The 18,100-nt window shown below is 41.0% G+C and overlaps 1 protein-coding gene across 1 annotated transcript in view; it reads right to left on the reverse strand.

The window, feature by feature from the left end:
* Positions 1 to 18,100, reverse strand: part of LOC146977500 (transmembrane protein 132C) — a 146,647-nt gene that overhangs the window by 26,718 nt on the left and 101,829 nt on the right. Inside the window, exon 4 of the mRNA XM_085793801.1 lies at positions 11,511 to 11,700. Coding sequence (XP_085649927.1) covers positions 11,511 to 11,700 — 190 coding nt within the window. The remainder of the gene's footprint in view (positions 1 to 11,510; positions 11,701 to 18,100) is intronic.

Raw genomic sequence — 18,100 nt, forward strand, 5'->3', positions numbered from 1 at the left:
AAACTTCTCTGTAATCCACCTAAGTATATTCATAACCCATTCAGTAACCATGGTAACACATGCACTACCTTTTGTGTATGGGGATTTCCCCTCATATTAGAAATTGATAAGGAGATATGAATAGGAATGGGCACAGTTACATGCTCATCAGTTAAAACCCATGGGCCCAAGTTGGGCGATGTTGCGATGGACATTGAGATAAATTACTTTTGTGTTTGAGTCTAGATGAAAACATGCTTTGACTGAATGATAAATACTCCAATCAAACAATCATTTTTTTCTTTATACAGTAAGTCAGGCATAAGGAGCTATTACAATAATTAGAAACCCATCCTTAATTTCTCTGGCTGACACTCCTCCTAAATATTCATCAGCTCTACGGTTCAATCTGATCCCTGAGGGAATCCCTGTAAATAAGTAATAAATAAGAGATAAGTAATAAATATATAATTTTGAATATATCATATTTTCTCCATCCTCTGCATTACCATGTTAGCGTGAGGATTTTTCCTAATATACCAGTGAAGTTTAATCAGAGGTGAGTTAACCCACCTTGTATCATTTCTTTAATAAAAATGAGTTGAGCGCGGTGACCGCTCGGTAATCTCCCTGTAATATTACAGTACAGCTGCCTCTCTATTTGTCTGTATGTCACTATTGATGATATATAAGGTTCCGTCCTAACCCTTTATAATTTCCTTACGTTCCCTTGACAGCAGAGCAGATACACGTACAGTAAAATGCCGCACAACATCCTGTCAGTCATCTGGATTGAATTTCTCCCACGTGAGTCTATGTTGCAATCTTGGCTCAAGGTGAGATCACCAGTGTTGTCCAATTGGCGAGCTACCTGTCAGTCTGAATTACTTTCTTATAGCTTACAATTTTTTTTCTTTGTCAAATGAAAAGCCAGCATGAAAGCAAGTGTGGGTGTAATTTAGCCACCAAATGAACACATGAAGGCCTTATGAAGGCCTTTAACAGTGGTATGAAGACATTACTTATAATTGTGGCAAAATGTGACTGTGAAGGAGACCAGCAGCTATTGATACTTATTCAGAAGCAAAGAGGGAACAAAAGGAGACAAATGAGTTATGTTTAGCTTAGATCAGGGTCGCTACCTTAACACTGGCCAGCGATGTATTATTCGTTCACCGAATGGATGCATCTGACCCCAGTTGAACCACAGCTGCACTATCCACAGAATCGTCTGAGATTGACAATAAGCGTAGTCCTGCACTGTGTTGGCCTACAGCGCTTGAGAAAAAGGATTTACAGCATATTTCCACTGCAGCACTCTCAGCTATTCAGTTCCTATCAATTATCAATAAAAAATCAGTTCCCTCCAGCACCTGCACACCCCGCCACTTGCAGACATCTGAGCATCTTGTTGCGAATGGCGGGGAGATAAAACGAAGGCAAGGGCAGGGGAATCAACACCTCCAAGATTTTTATTTATTTTTTTCCACATTTTCTTCTTTAGAAATAGCGATACAACAGCAGGAGAAAGATGTGTTCGTAGAATGTAATCTCTTTATGGTTATGGCCCAGGAAAAAGGCACAGGAGTTATTCTGCACTGCGAGCTTGAAGTTGGAGAAAAAGTCGGAGCAAGGTGCTGATAGCTGAAATGACGGGGGATGTGACAGACCAGGCAAAAAGATGGAGAATTACTTTTTTTTTTCTTTTCCCTATGAGGAAGATGTCTTTGCACATGCAGCTGTTGAAACTTTTTTTTTTTTGAGATTACTAGCTGTGAAAGATAGGGAGGTGAGCAGAGATGAATTAAACACTATATTATATAATATTTACTAAATCATTTAGCAAGATCATTTGGAGTCACCTGTGCTGCACCTACTTAATTTAAAAAGAAGTCTTCTGTGTATGAAACAAGCTGAATAATCAACTCCCGGGTCTCCACTTGGCCAAGCAGCTACAATTGCAGTACTCCGCCATGACCAGGAGTAAGAAATACCACTATTGATTATTAAATCAGGACCTGCAGTGATTTATACTCTCCTCATTAATTAGATATTGATTTATTACATAACCTGTTGGCCTGACAATCTGTTGGATTTTGTTATCGTGTACTGTGTGCTCTAAATACTTTTAGTGAGATTAAATATTAAGCCTCTGTTTTTTTTTTTACTCCGCCTCATACTTTCTCACTCTTTAACATTAGGAGAGCAAAAGCCAAAGTCAGCAGTGGCGATAAAAGCCTGTCCATATTCTAAAGGACCCTGCTTCTTTCTCTGGAGGTCATTTGATTAGGGAGAAACCAGAGAGCTGCTCTGTGCTGGACCCTGGACCTGGCTGGGTAAAAGCAAAAAAAAAAAAAAGATTCTCAAGCCAGACTGACAGAATGGGGAAAGGGTAAGGGAATGCAAGCTGATGAAAAATGAACAGACACACAATAACAAATTACAGAATGTGCAGGCTTAGCTTCAAAGTAAAGCCTGACTGACACACATAGACGGCTGCGTCCTGGGTCCTTGGGAGAGGGAAGAGGGAGATGTCGGGTGGCAGGAGTGAGGTAAAGTTGCATGCTACATGTGTTATACATCCAGGGAGTGCTGTTCCCTCACTGCAACACTGCCTCATGCTCACAGTTACACAATACCATGACTTGTACTCTGGCTATAAAGGAGCTACAGTGGAGTAAATGGTGGTTACTTGCTAGAAGGAATTTGGCCTCATCTTTTTAAGCAAAGCTTGTAGCTAATCTATGCAGGCTAGAGTCCAAGCCATACATTGGGTTGGGGGTGTTCTGCCTTTAGCCTGCACATTTTTTGTGCAGATCATCTGGAGTCACAGGGGCTGGATGCTGACATGGTTGTTACTTTATGATTTACATATCTTTACATAGTCTGCTGACATAACTCTGTGTAAGTGTATGAATTCACCCAAAGGAGCTAGCCGGGAGGCTACACAGGCAGGGGTTCCCTGGCTCCTGACACACATTAGAGTGGTTGCAATCGATTTTCTTTTATTATTTTGTCTTAGAATAACAATGAATGTGCAACATTCAACAAATTATTATGCTTAATGTGAAAAGAGCCACTTGTAGTGATGAACTCGACCAGTAATTGCGCTGGACTGGAGTTCCTCTCAAGTTTTTCCTTCTGCTATTTTGCCTTTTTGACCCATGACTGCAGTGTCTTACACAATACTAAATTAGCAACTGTCTGGTGAATATACTGGAGCATTTAGAGGCTACAGAGTCACACAATTCCTTCAGAAAAGAATGGAGAGAGAGAGAGCTTAAATCAAAGTGTGAGTAATTGGATCTGGGGTTCAAGAGGCCAGAAACATGGCTACAAATTAAAATTTATATTACTGCGTATTTGCTGGATATGTAACTATTAGCTTAAAAATGTTATGTCAAGAAAGTTTTTATCATGATGTTTCAGTTGACGTCAAATAGCTAAAAAAAACCACAAGTATACATACAGCCTTTACCATCAGAAGATGAATATAAAGCTATGTTAAAGCAGAAGTAAGTGGTCCGGTCGTTTTCGCTAATGCTGCGTTCCAGGCAGGCTTTTGAAATCGTAAATTACAGCTTCAAGTCACAACTTACGACTTTGTAGCGTTCCAGGCAACCCACTCGTGTTTTTCCGACCTGTTTTACCTGTGAAAGTCACTATAACGGCCACTCGTAACTTCCGACCGGTGAACTCGTACCAGATCGAACTGGTACCACTTCACGGTCGGAAAAATACGAGTTTCCTTGAACGCACCATAACAGTCCTCGTCCCTACGTCGCCACATTCACGGCGTCCCTTGGCTGCACACACAGCCCTGCATGCCGTTCTCTCTCCTCATTGGATAAAAACTGTAGGATACGATAAATGTTTTCTCCTCGGCTCAGAGCAGAGCAGAGGGACTGACAGACCCGTGATTCAGACCAAACACTCTATATAAGTGATTGCTGTCGGAAGATATAACTATTTAAGACTTATATTAACACAAATATATCACTTAATTCTGCTTTAATAATTGATTCCAGCTTGTTTTTGTTTTTTTTCAGCCAAATTGATGGAATGTTTCACATTTTATAGATCAAACAATGTATTAATTAATTGATCAAGAAAATAAACAGCAGGCTAAACAGTGATAAAAACAATCAGAACCATTGGCTCTAATATCAATATAGGCACATCATTTGATTGATACAAAACAAGAAAATCAAAGACTATCGCTTTGATCCACAACAAAACATTTGATTTGCTTATTTTAAACTTATATCTGAGCCATCGTCCTCAAAACTCACAGGCAAATATGAGGGAAAGCCAAAAACAACAGCAACAAGAGCTACAGACTTCTACAGCTAAACAAACAACAAACAAGTGTTGTAGGGCTGAGCAGAGTTTCCTCATTCTGATCTCTCTCTCTCTCTCTCTCTCTCTCTCTCTGTTTCTGTCTCCTTCTCAGACTTGCAGAGCAGGATGATCAAGACAGGGAATGAGAAACAAGCTGGTGAGGGAGGCTCAATCCGGCAGGGGTACGAAAGAAAGGGAAAATTAATGGTGTCAAAATGCACAGGAGAAACATCGAGCAGTAAATTAGGGGCCCTCATAAATATACACCGGAGAACTTAATTAAGCTATAAGGGGCATTGTGGCTGCATGCAGATGCTGCCTCGAGAACACTTAGCATGCCAATGGATAACCTCGCTGCACAGCCTATTAGTGCTCTGCCAGGCCATTTCCAAATACAGTTCCTGACAGTGTGAGAGCGTGACTGATGGCAGCCTGCTAGAATACAGCTGGCTGGTCCTGATGCTGCGATAGCACTGTGTGTAAATTACAGATATGAGGACCGCTTTCTTTTATCTGTTCCTCTCGCCTACAGAGGACACAACTCCTGATTTATTCTGTTGTCCTCGTTGCCTCGGTCTGTCTCTGTTTGTGCGGCGCAGCTATGGAGTCAGGTCTGGAGTGAGCAACATTTGGCCAAACCCTAATTATTCTAGACAAAGGCGCTCACCCGTGATGGAAAAAAGAAACATAGATATAAAAAAGCCAATGTTGAGCTTCCTGCTAATGGCCCTGATTATAATGTTGTGTGACCGTGAGCACAAAGCTAATGTTATTGAGTTTGAAATGCAGCGAGTTTCAGAGGCAATGAATAAAATGCTAATGATAGCATTTGGGATATACTGTAAAGAGCTATGGGGGCCACACTGGCTGCCTCTTCTAATAAGAGAACAGAGAGGCACAGCGTGGCAAGCGAAAGATCAAAAATTCATGGGAGGATGCCGTAAATTAGTATTGCGCTCTCAGTCGGCATGTTCTCTACATGTACTGTCTTTCAAGCTCGCTAATGAAACACTTTTCAGCGCCTCTCTTCCCGTCTATCCTGTTGGTTCCAGATTTCCACTTTGTACAGTTTTAAGGTTTGAGTTTCACAGTCTCCTTGTTTTGATTCTCCCCTTAGAATCCAAATAAACAGCATTATATTCAGATAGTTCAGGTGTTTGTCTTCAACTGGAGTTCAGTGATCGTAATATCAAGGTGATGCGGTAAGAGGAAAAGAGAAAAAGAGGGAAACGATGTAAGTAAAGAGAACCTCCTAGTCTATTCTCTCCTATCATTTCCACTTTTGAGAGTTTTTGGGCTATTAAATCTATTGATTTTTAAAAAATCCCAGTAGCTCAAACTGAGGCGCAGAAGCTTTGGGGGTAACAGTCACTAAAAGACACTACAGTGCCGACACGCTTCATCTGAAGACAACACATTGTATCCTCAAAGCGAATCAATGGAGGACTCAGCCCATTTCAGATACAAATCAACTTGTTCTTTCGAATTTCCCAACGTAGTCCAAGTGCCATTTCCTGATATTAGCGCAGTATCACTTATTCTGTCCAGTTGGTAGATAGTGATACATGAGACATCCTTGAAACAAGGGGGAATTGCTTTGAGAACCAGTGTTATTATCTTATCCCAACTTCAGCACTCCTCTTTCATTTCCAGAAATAGTTTGAAGTAAATTTGAAATTACTAGTTGAGATAAATGTTTTGTGCAGCATAGCGAGCGCCGGGCTAGCATTCTAAAAGATCCAGTCCAGTCACAAAAGACACAATATAGTGAATCATTGATTGGACTACAGTATAAATTGCGCTGCTTGACATCCTGGGAAAGGACCTTGAAATGATGTGCTTGATCTATTCCCACAGAATAAATAGTTACTGCTGTTTCCGACTTTTATGCAGTGATTGCAGGAACATGAATGAGTCAAAGAAATGACCCTAATCTTACCAACCTACCACAAACACACACACATATATTTACACACACATACCGTTATTGTCTCTTTAAAGCTACCGTCCTCTCGACTCGATGTTTTTGTACTGTACTTCAGACTCTTTCACTCTGTCCTCTCTTTTTTCTTTTTGAGATCTTTTTGACCTCAGCCTTCCTCCATTGTTTGTGGCAATTTGAGTCATTTAGGATATTGATGACGTGCATGCATTGCCAGGAAAGATCCAATCTATCTGTTAAGACTGCAGATGTATTTGCTGATATCTGATTTGTATCTGATTTATTTCCACATACTGTATAACTGAATCTGATCTGACAATATCTGATTCCATGCGTATTTGTCACCTTTACACATTCTTGCTACAGATCCCATCTGAAGAATAGAGTCCGCACACCAGAAGCTGCTCCCTGAAAATTTAATAAACGTGATGTTTCGGGCACCTGCCATTCATCAGGCATGAAGTAAAAGACAGAGAGGAAAAACCACTTGAACCTTGAAGTGTAAAGACAGCCTTATTTTCAGTTTCACTTTACAGCCACTGTTGAATCAATAGACATGTAAAAAAAAAAAAGAAAATAATTCATATTTGAAAGGCAGATATTCTATGAGTGTGTATATGTCAATTTCTGTGAAGAGGTTGGGGCCAGAAATGATTTTTATAAACACATTCTTCAACTTCTTAAACCTGATGTCTTTTGTCCACTCAACAAAGATGACAAGACGTCTACTGTAGTGTCGTGTTTGTAAAGCTCTATCACCTCATTGCTGTTGTTATTAGACCAGACTAGATGACCTGGAAATATGCTGTTTCTCAATCTTGAATAAAATGTGAATCTCCAGCCACAGTGAACACTCTATTTGGGGTTTTGAAATTCCACCATTTGAACAATTCCATTCAACTGTAGCTTTACAAAAAAGTTACTTTAACTGTGCAAGCAAGAATGAATCCTCTTTAATGTCTTAGAATAACAATTACAAGAAGTAACTCAAAAAGTACAAAAACAAAAAAATTGTGGCAATGTAAAATGAGAAGTTATTCTAAGTAGGTTAACAGGAATGTGAACTGTGAGCTGAGAAACTCGCAGATAAAAGTACATTTAAATAGTCTCCAATGACATGAGGAAATTTCTTAACTTTCTCTTGCTGAAGGTGCAGAAACACACTCACTTCCCTCCTTAATTCTAGATAAAAAAAACTGCAGTGTATTTCAGATGGAGCTGCGTCATCTTCACCTCTTCAAAACGTATGTTTCTCAGCAGTCATCTACAAACCTTCAGGCAGACAACGTGTTGATCTCTTCAGGTAGAATTGTCTGTCAGCTGTGCTCTGTTGTTGTTTTTATATCCTATTTAGAAACCTATTTATTTTCACTCTGTGGTCATTTCTATTCACTATTATAAAAATGACTCAGTCCCTTCTCATACTTTGAGGTTAATAAACGTCAGCGCAAGTTTACCACTGTTTGTCTGAGTGGCAGGAAGCAAACGTGTTTTATCTGGAAGCTTTTCAGGAGCTTCATTTGGAGCAGTGTTGTTAGCGTCCTAAAAACAAACCGGCTGCTATCAATGCAACAGCTTTTATGACCCTGGATGTCATGGCATTTAAAGTTGTGATAAAAAAAATCTAATTAATGTTCAATTCTAAGGATGTTGTTATACCAGTAACAACATCTGCAGGTGTGCAATGAAAGAACAGAATATTGATGTTGTGATGGAAATACACGTACATGTCAGATATTTGGTCTTGTTGATCCTTTTCGTCTTCAAATTTTGTGTCTGTTGCAATAATACTGTTTCTGTGACTTCTTTGGGCTTCAGCAGTCATGCAGTGAAAATCTAATATTAGTTCAATGAATGAAGTCTAATCTGATCTCCACATAGATCAGATGATCTGGACATACTGCATGTCTTTCTATGCGTTGCTGCACACCATGTCATTTACTTAAAGGTGGTTTGTAATTATCATGCAAGTTATAAATCTAACCTGGCTTTCTAATTCAACACTTAATCAATTACCCTTTCTTAACCAAGTGTATATCAGTAATTATTGAATTAAAAAACACTTAGTTTGTTTATTAGGCTAATGAAAATAGTTTTTCAATGCAGACAATGAATGATGCCTTTTTTTTTGTTAATCCATTCAAAGTAGAGAAATGTGGTTGAAGTCTCAAGGCTACACCACTGGCCAGAAACCATAAATCAATGTTGAACTGCTGCTTCCCCCAAATTGCCACAATGAAAGTTTATAAAGTGCTTGAAGGCATCAGATTTTTTACGTGGTCATTATCAGAGAGAAAAATTAAAACTCTACTTATCTATTCTCAGCATACTGAATGGTTTTTCCTTTCAGTTTGGAGAAAACAATTATACAACAATTTATCACGTTTACATAGTAATTATCATAATGCAATTAGCAATCTGAAGCTCCTCGCCAATTCATCCATATTTGGACTGTCTAAATCCAAACTCAATTAACTTCCCAGTCGGCCAGCTGAAGGCCGGCAGAGAAGAACTAAGAGCTGACAGATTATGGACAATTTAAAAAGGGCAAGCTTCGTGTTAAAAATACTTGGGCCAGACTATTTTTAAAGGGACCACTAGATTGTAATAATTTATCATAATTTGCTTCTGTCACCATTAGTAAAAGTCTAAATGCTCAGTCAGAATAATGAACAGTCCATTCTGCACCAGATTTGTCTCAGTGCTTGCAGAAATCCACAACAAGCTGTGCGATACCACATGGTGCAGAGGCTAAAAAGCCGTCAGCAACTGAGTAGAGCATGGTTCTCAGACAAAAAATATGTCTGCTGCTTGTCCCTGAATTTATTTACTGCAAACATACACAATAAAAATAGCTAAGTGAGAGAATATGGTCCTGACACAAAGTTGTAATATTTGTTCACTATCTCTGTTTATCTCTCTGTTATGGTAGTTATTGTAGAAAAATGTAATATAAAAACGTGGGAGTGTAGTGTCTAAATTGTTTAGCTGCTCTGTTCACTCAGTCAAATCTGAGGTTTCCTCCACTTTCCTTATCCTTTATGCTTCTGCCTCTGCAGGAGGTCAGGGAGTCTGAGGTAGTGTTGGCTCTGTGGAGCACCCTGGATTTGAAATGAAACAGTGACTATCTTAGATTTAATCTGCAGGTGTTTAGAACCACATCAGATGATCGGTATAGAAATCATGGATCTTTTTTTTTTTAACCTCCTCCCCCAGTTCTGGCGGAGAGACAATAAGTCCAGACATCAACAGCTTTAAAAATAAAACAATCTGGTGTAGTATTCAGTAAAAATGATTCATTCGGTTCTAAGGTCTGCGATTGCTAGATATTGGAAGACATTGGTATCTTCTTTGGTTTTTGCCTTCAGTCTGGTCTTCAGGAAGTGAAATTATGTTTGGTTACAGTTACTTCGGCTATGATTAGGTATGCTCTGAAACGGCATAACAAAGATTTCATGTGTACAACACTGTTCATCAAGTAAGGATTGATCCACCCTCAATGGATGTTTTCCAATATGCTTGAGCGCGTCCAAAAGACTAAAGTGCTCTGTATGTTTTGCTGACTTGTCTCTGTGATCTTTATTTGGTGTCTTAATGGTTCCACTTTAACCAAGACACAACCCAAATTATATTCACCATTTTGTCCCATTTAGTTGCTGCAGGTCTGAGGTCTGTGAGTCCCTGGTCTGAGTGGACTATCCATCAGCTCTGATTGTGTTCTGTGTCATAATCATCACAGAAGGAAAATTGGATTTTAGAGACTAGATGGAAAGTGTGAATTGTGAAGTGCAGGGAAAATGATGTATTGAAATGTGACTCTTTCGCTTATTCCCAGTGCTGGTCTTCTCTCTGAGTCGGTTTAGATGGATCAGTTGTAGTGATCTTTGGTTAGGATTTTTATTTCAGATGTGTTTAGGTTCTCCATAGGTCCTGTTTGTCTGGACTGGGCCTAAAATATATATATATATCATATCGATATTTGAGTACATAGACTACTACTGCAGTCTTTTTTACTGTATTTACTTATATGTTAGAAGAAGGATGAGGATGCTTTATCAGAAGTGTCCAGTATTTTCAAAATAAAGTGTGTCCAAGCAAATTTCCGTCGGTAGAATTTCATGATATATTTAACATAGAAGAATATTTATTACTGAATGGCCCCATCACTAAACTTGTGTATCGTGCCATGGGTAGGCTGTACAGTGTTAGAATAAAGGCTGAATTTAATTCATACAAACTGTCACAACATTACTATTTATCGTAATGATGGAAATTTGCTTGGACACACTTTAAGACACACTTTTAACCTTCTTGATGACAGACTGGATGGGACAGTCATTGACACACTTAAAGCAGAAGTAAGCGATCCGATCGTTTGGCTAACTTCTTGTCAGCCGATGGAGTTAGCAGTCCCCGCCCTCGTCCCTACGTCACCACATTCACGTGCATCCCTTGGCTGCACACACAGAGAGGACCGCCCCTTTATGCCGTTCTCTCTCCTCATTGGATAAAGGTTGTAGGATACCAGGAAAGTTTTCTCCTCAGCTTACAGCAGAGCAGAGTGACTGACAGACCCGTGATTCAGACCAAACACTCTATGTAAGTGATTGCCGTTGGAAGATATAACTATTTAAGACTTATATTAACACAAATATATCACTTACTTCTGCTTTAAAGCAGAAGTAAGTGATATATTTGTGTTAATATAAGTCTTAAATAGTTATATCTTCCAACGGCAATCACTTACATAGAGTGTTTGGTCTGAATCACGGGTCTGTCAGTCACTCTGCTCTGCTCTGAGCTGAGGAGAAAACATTTATCGTATCCTACAGTTTTTATCCAATGAGGAGAGAGAACGGCATGCAGGGCTGTGTGTGCAGCCAAGGGACGCCGTGAATGTGGCGACGTAGGGACGAGGACTGTTATGGTGCGTTCAAGGAAACTCGTATTTTTCCGACCGTGAAGTCGTACCAGTTCGATCTGGTACATAGACTGTACAAAAAGACGTACTGGTACGAGTTCACCGGTCGGAAGTTACGAGTGGCCGTTATAGTGACTTTCACAGGTAAAACGGGTCGGAAAAACACGAGTGGGTTGCCTGGAACGCTACAAAGTCGTAAGTTGTGACTTGAAGCTGTAATTTACGATTTCAAAAGCCTGCCTGGAACGCAGCATTAGCGAAAACGACCGGACCACTTACTTCTGCTTTAATGTCACACAAATATCTTCATTCACCCCCCTCTCTTACCATAGCTAGCGGCACAATGCCACCCAAGTCCTGCGGTGCCAGTTGAATGAGGGTCTGCACCTCGCTGGTCAGGGTGCGGGTGAGCGGATACTCCACCTGCCACGTCACCTCCCTCACCCCCTGAGTCACCGTCAGCCCGTTCACCTCCAGGTCCACCTGCAGCACTCGCTGGTACCCAGCCCCCTCCATTCTGCAACAGGAGAGAGGGAGAAGATGAGTGTCAGGAGTGGATTTAGATAAAAGCGAAGGAGGGAGAATGATAGGTAGGTAGCAATCAGACAGGCACAAGCGAAAAGGATAACGAGAGGGGATAAGGTGGGGAATAGTTACAACGGAGTGAGAGAGTAGCTGGGAAAATAGATGAAGGAAGGGAGTGGAAAAGAAGAAGCAAAGCTCAAAACAAAGGGATTATGTAAACACAATCAGAGAGGACAAGAAATGGAAGAAGATAAAGACATTCAGAGCAGGAAAAAATAGAGAGGGAGGGAAGATGAAGTGGGTTATAGGAGGAGGAGAGAAAGAGATGGAAGGAAAACAGAAGGGAAATTGGTCTTTATCGCCCATTAACAGGAGTGTTTGTTGAAAAGGGGGGTGGGGTGGGTGTGTGGGAGGGACGGACCGAGAAATCAATTATACATTTCAATCAGGTGTAAAGAAAACATGTAAGACAAACAGTTAATAGGAAGTGGTAATGGTTCTGCAGTGTTACATACAGATACAGTGTGCTATATGGAGATGTTGGCTTTTTTTTTTTACCCCTTCCTCTAAAATCTAAGCAACGCATCCCTCATCTCAGCATCTGATATGAAACTAATCGCAGCGCTATTGAAATTCATTCTCACATCCACACGGAGCCATGATGCTGGCGCAAAAAAGCAATTTATTTTTCCTCTTGCAATATGGAGCCCCTCTTGCAGAGATTGCCAGGGCCAAGCAAATAATTTTCTCTCAGCTGATGGAGATGCAAACAAAGCAGAAAAAACAATGAATGCAAAATAAAATCCCCCAAACTTATTTGATTTGCTGAGTGTTGGGTTTGATCAAGCCACTGCCTGTCTCCCTCTCTCTCTCCCCCTCTCTCCCTCTCTCTCAGGTATTCTCCGTCACAGTCACAACGCGCTGCAACACCTTCCTCCAGCAACCAAGACACACATACAAATACGCATGCTGTCTTGGAAAAACACAATTCACACTTGGGGAAACACCAGTGGTCCACAGAGCTCAGCAGAACATGTGGTGTATAGCACTTTGGCAAAAACACAACTTAGAGGCGATTTTAAAGGCAAGGGATGCTTGTCTGTATATGTTTGAACACGAAAAGAGAAATCTTTAGTATGAAACACTTTTTAAAGTATGCATGGTTTTTACATGTCTGTCTTGAGCAGTATGTTTGTTGTTGGGTTGTCACACAATTAAAACAAGGCTGGAAAGAGCCCAATTTGAACATGAGGAGGAGGAGGAGGAGGAGGAGGGGGAAGCTGAGGGGGTAAGATCCAAGGTTTCCCTTGAACATATTTTGGCCGAGCCTGCATTTAAAACTCCCCCATCTCTCTCTCATGTGTTTGCACTTCAGACACTAGCCTCACTTCAAAGTGCAGATTTAAGGCTCCACTCTGGTAGAAAAGTGTAAGAAAGAACAGTTATGGGAAGCTGGAAATTAGTGTGGATGAAAACAGCTTGAATAGCAATTCTGGGTCGGGCAGAAAAGCTTTTCACTTTCAGTGGGTAATGTTCTGAATTATACTAAATATGTTTCCAAATTACCGCTGAGAAGCTTCGGCTCAGGATGATCACGTGAATATTGATGTGAACGTGGCCACACAGTGAGTGCTGTTGAGATTTCAATTCCGCCGTTGAATACAGGGGAATTATACAGGTATTGCTGAGGTGCCGTTCGGCCCAGCTTGTGCCGGTTCTTTGTGTTATTGTTCGTACTGTTGAAAATGTTCCTGTGACTTTTCTCGCAGTTTTTTTCTTTTCATTCAAACACACACAGATAGCACTTCTTTCCCACCAACACTTTTTCATCACACTGGAATATTTTTCATCCTAGACTAAAGGATAAAGGTGGTGAATGTGATGAGATTTTTGTTTTCATCAACAAAACCCACAAGTTCAACTAATGTAGCGTATTCCTCACCACTACTCAACTGCTAAAAACACATAAATGAGCCACTGTTGTGCTGGGTAAAATGGCTCTGCATTCTGATGGACAAGGACAGGGCAGTTCTGAAGATAGGCTACACAAATGTCATATTCACACATCTTTAAAAGATGTTGAGGATTGAGAACTTGGCAAGTATTGAGCGATAGAAAAAATGGTTGCCTGTTTGCAACAATAGGTTTGTGTTGGATGTGGACTGTAAGAAAATTGTGCCAAAGTGTGATGTAGTCTAATGTTAAGTGTACGTTTAGGATAAAATCAACCCAAAACCTCAAAATATGTTGCTTGAATTTGTAGAGGGTATGTCTCGCTTACCATATCACATCTCCCTCTATACTGTTCTCTACCTGCTGATATTGAACCATTGGCTCATTTAAATTACCAAAACTTTCTTTGGGGATTTATGAAAAAATATTAAAATATTCAAAATCCCAGCAAAGTATTCCTGCAAAATCAGTCATAATGGAAAAACCCAGTCCAAACAAAAAAACGATTCCATTGGAAGCACTTTGTTGGCACTTTTTAAACCATGCTTTTACATAACGTGCAGTTTAGCACTTTCGAGGATAATTTTTTGCTCTTTGAAATCATTTCCTTTTAATCAAAGTTAAACTTCAAAAGCGAAACAGAGGAAATAAACTGCCGAGAGCTAACATCTAACGCAACTCGTACTGTAGATTAGATTCATGTGGTTACTCACATGAACTGATTTGTCGAAAATCCATAGTTTGGGGGGTTTGTGGCTGTGGACTGTGAGAATCAGTTGTTTACTGGAGCTCAAATTCATCCATCACTTTCGTTTCCTGGCGGGTTTCTCTCTCAGACAGAAATTGGGAGGGCTGCAGAGCCACAGTGGGACATCCTTGACTGGCTGACAGCATGCTGGGCTCAGGGGTAGTGACTGCAGTGATTATGTGGTTTACGCTTATGGTGTACAATTATAGCCAGATCAATTATCTGCAGCAGACAGTTCTGCTTTACAATGAAGCTGCAAACAATCAGGGCTTTAGTGCTGAACACTACAATACAATTCCCCCTCTGTGATTTTTCTTTGTTGTCTTTATTATTGTGTCTTTCTCTGGTCGGTGCACTTGCTCTGTCCATCCCTGCCTCACCTGCAGTGTTGCATTGCCTCCAATAGAGGGTGGTGCACCCTCTCTCACCCCCCAACCCCTTCAACCAGTGTGTGCTTGGGATGATAAATGTCCTCAGCCCACCGGTTGGAGAGGTCAGCCCGCTTCCTCCATGTCTCATTAGAAGCACATCTGCACCGTGTGCCCTTTTCTCAGCACAATTACCATACAATTCAATACACTCACTGGCAACCGTCACTTCTCCTGCCCTGTCTCATGGGTGGGAACGAGAGCAAAGGGTGAACACAGAGACGGAGACAAAAAAAAACAAAAAACAGAGTGGAAACAGGGTTAGAAGGGGCTACAATAAAAGCAGAGTGTCTGCCGGGATCACAGAACTGACTGTGCCACTACAAAAGCAGCACGGCGACAATGCCGCGGTATCATAGCAGGTTTGTTGTGGTGAAACGAGGTGGAAAATCGGTCATGTCATTTTGAGGAAGCTTTTGAGGGTGTCTCCATTTGTCAGTCCTATTGTTGGGTGTAAAAACACGAACAGAACAAGGTAAAAGAATACACTCAAGAGGAAAATACGTACACACTTTCAATTCTGTAAGATACATTTCAAGCACACCCTTGTAGCAACAAAGGGAGCCGTGAGTGGGATGAAGCGATGTAACAGCAAAAGAAAAGAAAAAAAAAAGAAATCTTTTATTCGAAAACAGGAAAATAAAAGTAGAGCTCCAGAACACAAAGGCCTTGTTAAACATGCAGCCATCTTTTTTTCTTTCTCTTTTCACCCTTAACACCTCTGTGGATATCTGGCTCAGAGAGAAAGTAGTGAAAGAAAAGTCTACTGTCTCTTTCTGAGACCCGAGGGGGGTTCCTTTCATGCAGAGCGGTGATTTGGTTAGCACTGACAACAATGATATATCAAAGACCCGAATCTGTTTGAACACAGCAAATCAACAGTGAGTCCAGCAACAGAAGGAGAAAGCCAGGGTGTACGCACAGAGATTAATCCCTCAATCAGCTCCGCTCAGGTAAAAGTGGATATATTTTTGTCCATTATTCGAGCCAGAAAACAATGTGATTTACTTCAAAACCAACATGTCTAACCCGTCTCCTCCGCCAGTGTGAAGACGTGCTGTAAATAAACATGTTGACTGTGACTGCACTTTTTTTTTTATGTGCGGTCAGATTTCTGTGATGCTTCTTCATGCCAGTGCGAGTTTGTTTGTTTGATGTGCTGCGGATAAGATGTTTGTTTGTGGTCCCGCACACACATTTTTTCCTTCTTTTTTTATGTTCAAGTGTGTTTTGTCGACTGTGGGTCAGGCAAACAAGACAAAAGGACATCTGCGTCAAAACTTCATTCCAAGGCGAGCGTGTTAGGGTGCATACAAACGTTCCCAGCTAGAGATTTCTCACATTTTTATGTAAGTGGCACTTTGTTGCTTTTCTTATCTGCAGCTGGAATATCAGATGTGTTTTTATCTAAGGTCAACTGCTGGCACTTTATCAGGTCTGTAAATGTCTGGCATTTTACCTTCAAAAAAAAAAAAAAGGATTAATCAATTTTCTGTTGTTGTTTCAACCCCCACCCCCACCCCCTTTATTGAGTAGACTTTTTGATGCAGGGCTGTTGGCAACTGAGAAGTTTTAACAGATGGAAAAATTGTATGGACAACAGTATGCACAGCTGCCTTGGCCATAATTGAATCCTGACATGTGAGCCCAGCAGTAATTCAACAAAGCAGGTGTGACCATGGGCAGAATGAGCAACTCCTGTCGGCCATCTGTCTTCACATAAAGATCCACCTTCTGCTTTGATCTCTCCTGTGTTAGGCAAATTTTTCCAGAAAAAAAGTGTGGAAACTTAATTAGCAGTCATTTGCAGGTCTAAATACTGGAAGGGAACCAGGAGCCCCCCACACTGTAGGTTGCATATGTTATTAGGAAACAGTACTTTGCTGATAGGTGGACCTGTCTCTGGCAGATTTCAAGGTAAATAACTGCAAGTTGTAGAGTTTTATTCCAAACATATTCAACGGAAAGCTACATTAAAGGAACAGTTTTTTTTACGCTTTAGGAAATAGTTTTTATGGATGGAGGGGTCGTGTACTGCAGTTATTTCTGTGCATATAACTTTGAGTGAAGCCTCTATACTCGACTAACATAACTGGGTCTTGGGTTTCACTTCATATATACAGTCATGAGAGATAAGAGAGGCCTTGGTCTTCAAACCTTCGTCTCGGCGAGAAAGTAAATACAGTAAGAATATAGTTTTACTAATCTGTGAAATGATCCCTATAGTGGTATCCTCACTGTGCAGAGAGGGTGGTTGAGTAATTGCTGTTCTTTCTTGTTCTCTGAGCGTCCAGATGATTTGCTTTTGCAGCTGTTTTAATTATTTGTAGCTCACTTACTCTCCAGCTGTGCAGCCGTGTGTGTGTGTTTTCTGGATTTCTGTCTCTCCCAACAGAGGCGCATCTCAATTCTAATTGGTTCCAAGACCTCGAGGGGAATAGGATAATATCTCCAGTGGCTGAAACCTGGTGTCAACAGGATCTCCATCTGCTGCTTGCTACAGTGTAGTTGGAAAGGTCACATTAACAGTAAAGACTACCTCTGACTCCGCTGGCAGAAGAAGCTCACCTCAGAATGAGTGTGTAATGAGGTCATTTAGCCTGTTGTAGTCGGGGGGTCATTAGAATATTACAATTAATAAATTAGGATCTGATGTAGCAGAGACCATATTTTGTGTGTGTGTGTGCGTGCACCTCAAGGGAGCACAGGCTCCTCTCTAATGAGTTTCACTATCTCAGGTCTAATATCTGTCTCTTCTCTACGATGATGCTAATGAGATCCTATTGAAACTAACAGAGCCCCCCCCCTTACCCGACACTCGCCTTTCTCTGCACCGGTGAACAGGGGACCCCGGCATGCAACAGAACGTAATATAGTTTAGAGAAGCTTGTTACAGACAGCAGGGCCATCGGAGGCCCTGTGGGGGTCGAGGGTGAGGGGATGAGTGGGAAAGAATGGCAGAAAGAAGAGGGTCACATTATAATACAAAGTGCTAAAATAGCTCAGATGTTATGTGCAAGTAATCACCATTAATTCATGGTGAAATGGCTGAAATGCCAATTTTTTTCCCCAAAGACATCTCACTCAGCGTCATCAGTTATGTAGCAATAAATATATGACGCTGTACTGTAGTCCCTGCAGTCCTGACCTTGTGCATTCTGGGGGCTGGATGAGGTCGGGGGTTGTGGAGGGGGGTGGGAGGGGGGCGAATGGCAACTATCCATCCAGTGACGGCTGTTTCATCTGTGTGGCGATGGACGTGT

Source organism: Trachurus japonicus, chromosome 12, assembly GCF_045865225.1.
Source record: "Trachurus japonicus isolate A0001 chromosome 12, Traja_1.0".
NCBI lineage: Eukaryota > Metazoa > Chordata > Actinopteri > Carangiformes > Carangidae > Trachurus > Trachurus japonicus.